Below are 2638 nucleotides of genomic sequence, written 5' to 3'. Positions count from 1 at the left end.
GTTGGCCCAGGATCGGACATTGTTTTGTTCTGCTGTGCATGGGGTCGCTATGAGTCGGTTCCGACTCGATGGCACCTGACAACAACAACAACATATCTGTTTCATGACTTTCTTAATTCACTCAGCATAATGTTTTCTGATTTCCATGTTTTAGTATATATAAAGACAACATATTTTCATAGCAGAATAATATTACCTTGTATATATTTCAAAATTTTTTTATCCACCTATAGACACTTAAATGCTTTAAATAAAATGTTTTAGAGCTATTATTTTGATTGTGTAAAGTTAGTAGATACACTTGATCTTATCCCAACATTTAAACAGATTATGTTTTCTGCATGGCAAATCCTCAAATATAATCATATTTTTAACAATACTAAAATCAAAACATGAATGACACATAATAAGTATTATACATACCAGAAAATTGATTGCAGAAATTATGACTTGTCTAGTCCCAAATACTAGAAAATAAGAAAGCAAGATGTCATACAAATAATATTTTGGATTGTATGATTATAGAAATTACCTGATAACATTTATAGGATATCATAATGTTCTCTGATCAAAAGTATTTTGTTTCATATATTTCATATATTCAAAATGAAAGTATTTCATTTTCAAATGGAAATATCAACAATTCACATTATTGACCTTCAAAGGGAGATTTAATTTCTGTTGTCTTTTCAAAATATATTTAGCATGGTCTTGGGGTTCCTGGTGTGACACTGTAGATTAAGTACTGGACTATTAACCACATAGCTGGTAGTTAAAACCAAACAGTTGCTCCTCAGAAATCCTCTACAGGATTGGGACCACTTGATGACCAACAGTGACAACTATATAACAGGCATCATGTAAATATCTATTGTTTCTTAATATTTAGCAGTATTAATATTCTAACAATACTGCTCATTTTTGCATCAGTGTTATGCAACAGATACTATTTTAACTGTTTTACATTTTTCATAGTAAAAACAAACATATAAAAAAATGTGGAAAGTATGCATTGTGAAAAAACTATGGAAATATATTTTTAAATCTTTGTATAAAAGTAATCTCAACCAACTAATAATAATATACCTGAACACAATATAGTTTGAAAAAAGTCCGCATTACAGCAACATGAATACTGCTAAAAGAAAAGCAAGAATAAACATCCAGTTAATGGTGAAGTGTGGGTAGAAGAATGAAATAACTGCTGCTTCATGAAAATTTTGCAGGGTCAATGCCCCAAGTAAATCAGCAGTTTACCAATGGATAACTTGTTTTAAGAAGGAAGAAAGTGAAGTTGATGATGAAGTCCCCTGCAGAAGACCATCCATATCAATTTGCTAGGAAATAATCAATATATTTTGGTAATTGACAAATAGCAACATAAGCAATTTCCAACACCATAGAAATGTCTGTTGATTCACCTTGCACAATTCTGACTGAAAATTAAAGATGAGTCAAGTTTCCTCTTGTTGTTGTTGTTAAGTGCCATAGAGTCGGTTCCGACCCATAGCGACCCTGTACAGGGTTTCCGAGGGTGTAAATCTTTACGGGAGTAGAAAGCCTCATCTTTCTCCCGCGGAGCGGCTGGTAGTTTCGAACCGCTGACCTTAAGGTTCGCAGCCCGATTCGTAACCACTACGCTACCAGAGCTCCTTAAGTTTCCTCTTAATGGGTGCCAAAACTATTACTCTCAGATGAGCTGAAGGAAAGAACAAAGCTTTCAATGCAAATTTAAATAAGTCCTATAGATATCCTGAAGCATTTCAGGGAAGAATTGTAACAAGAAGTGAAACATGACTTTGCCAGCATGATCCTGACCACAAAACACAAAGCAATGGTTACCAAGTGGTGGCAGTGGATCAACCTTAGCAAAAGCAGTCAAGAGCAAAGGTCATGGCAACATTTTTTTTTTTTTTTTTTGAAGGCATTTTGCTTGTTAACTTCCTGGAGGACCAAAGAACAATAACATCTGCTTATTATGAGAGTGTTTATAATCCCCTCCATATACCATCAGTTCACAGTATTTCTCTCTATTCATTTTTTTTTTTTTTTTTTTTAACTATTCAGGTTAATTTGTTTATTGACTTCCTGGAGGGCAGAAATGATAACATCTGCTTGTTATAAGAGTATTTTGAGATAATTAGCTGATGTTTCAGCAGAAAATTGCCTAGGAAAACTTCACTTAAGGATGCTTCTCCACCACAATAAGGTTGATCATTTCTCACATAGAACAAGGGCAATTTTGCAAAATTTGCAAAATTTTGCAAAAAGTTTCAAAAGAAAATCATCAGGCATCCACCTTACAGTCCTGATTTGGCTCCTTCTTAATCATTTTTGTTTCCAGACCTTAAAGGTCATGTTGAATTTACAATGCAGAAAAGAAAACATATACTTAAAAAAATTATCATGACCCTCAGTTCTTTTTATGTATGAAATAAATAGATGTGAGTCCTGGTGTGGTGCCGGCGTCTGACCTCGACATAGCTGTGTTGTTCACGAGTGTTTGGTTCACAAGGAGGGGAGATTCAGCGGCGATAGGGATAGTGAAAGAATACACAGACAAACAGAAGAAGGGAGACAATGAGGCACCCCAAAGCCAGGGTGGATGCATCACTGGTGGGCAGGCTTGGGAGTACAG

At 34.8% G+C, this 2638-nt stretch overlaps 1 protein-coding gene across 1 annotated transcript in view; it reads right to left on the bottom strand.

Moving 5' to 3' along the window:
- The window catches only part of TECRL (trans-2,3-enoyl-CoA reductase-like), a 256411-nt gene that overhangs the window by 49409 nt on the left and 204364 nt on the right, over positions 1–2638 (bottom strand). Inside the window, exon 8 of the mRNA XM_006877321.1 lies at positions 424–467. Within this exon, the coding sequence (XP_006877383.1) occupies positions 424–467 (44 nt within the window). The remainder of the gene's footprint in view (positions 1–423; positions 468–2638) is intronic.

The sequence above is a fragment of the Chrysochloris asiatica genome, unplaced genomic scaffold (assembly GCF_000296735.1).
Source record: "Chrysochloris asiatica unplaced genomic scaffold, ChrAsi1.0 scaffold00480, whole genome shotgun sequence".
Taxonomy (NCBI): domain Eukaryota; kingdom Metazoa; phylum Chordata; class Mammalia; order Afrosoricida; family Chrysochloridae; genus Chrysochloris; species Chrysochloris asiatica.
Note: the sequence above shows the minus strand (reverse complement) of the source record. Positions and strands in the feature narration are given on the sequence as shown.